We start from the raw sequence: 1,039 nt of genomic DNA, 5'->3' as shown, positions 1-1,039 counted from the left end.
CGCGAGTTTTGCACCGCAGCGGGCCCAGACTGCGGGGCGCCTCACCCGCCCAGCTGTCCAATTTGACAGATGGCAAAACTGAAACTCCGAGGAGCAGAGTCCTGGCTGAAGGCTGCACTGGTGCCAAGAGCCCGATTTGGGGCTGGAACCCAGGATCCTAGGTTCCTGACACCGGGACCAGTGCTGCGGTCCTGATCCCATGAAGGTGTCTCAAGACAAGTGCGCAATTTGTTTTGTTTTGTTTTTAAGGTGCAGACACTTCTGCAACAGATGCAAGATAAATTTCAGACCATGTCTGACCAGATCATTGGAAGAAATATCCTTTTTATTTGTAGTTGGCCTCTCATGGGCCTTTGGATCCTATTTGCAGGGTAGCGATGGGGTATATGGGTGGTCTGCAGGCCAGCTTCAGCCAGTCTCTTAAACTTTTTACTGAGCTTGGATATACTGTGTTCGTCAGAAGGACTGTGCTAAGGGTTAGGGGTACAGCTGAGCTAGACAGATCACTGGCTGGAGGAACTCGCAGTCAACCAACTATAATGGCTGGTATGATTGACTGTTGAGCACTTTATGTGTGTCTCTCCTTTCATCCTCACTACCACCTTATGAACAGGTTATGCTGTTATCATCTTTATCTAGCGAAGGAAGTAACTGAAGTTTAGAAAAGTTTAAGAACTTACCAGGGTTCCTACTGCTTGTAAGGGTTAGGGCTGCCTTGCCCCTGACTCCTGTACTCTTAACCACCAGACTGTAAGGAAACTGGAAAATCCACTTCCTTAAGACAGTTGTGTTTAAGGCCATAGTTATCAGGGGCTTGGATGAAAAGGATAAGACATGGGGAGATGTTGGTTTGTGTCACCTTTAACTTCACCACTTGATGATATGAGTAGTCGCATTGATGATCTGGAGAAAAACATCGCAGACCTCATGACACAGGCTGGGGTGGAAGAACTGGAAGGTGAAAACAAGATACCCGCCACACCAAAGAGTTGAAGGTGAGGGGGTGCAGTACAGAGTGATAACCTGAAAGTATAATTTT

General features: G+C 47.4%; 1 protein-coding gene across 1 annotated transcript; it reads left to right on the top strand.

The window, feature by feature from the left end:
- Nucleotides 1–205: 205 nt before the first annotated feature.
- LOC103583921 (heat shock factor-binding protein 1-like) lies at nt 206–1,010 on the top strand (the record flags this gene model as incomplete). Its single annotated transcript, XM_008565099.1, has 2 exons — nt 206–316; nt 875–1,010. Coding segments are annotated over 2 exons (230 nt in total), but the record flags the coding sequence as incomplete, so codon positions are not given.
- Nucleotides 1,011–1,039: the final 29 nt, after the last annotated feature.

Source organism: Galeopterus variegatus, unplaced genomic scaffold (genome assembly GCF_000696425.1).
Source record: "Galeopterus variegatus unplaced genomic scaffold, G_variegatus-3.0.2 Scaffold30443, whole genome shotgun sequence".
NCBI classification, from domain to species: Eukaryota; Metazoa; Chordata; class Mammalia; order Dermoptera; family Cynocephalidae; genus Galeopterus; species Galeopterus variegatus.
This window is presented reverse-complemented; position numbering and strand designations above follow the sequence as displayed.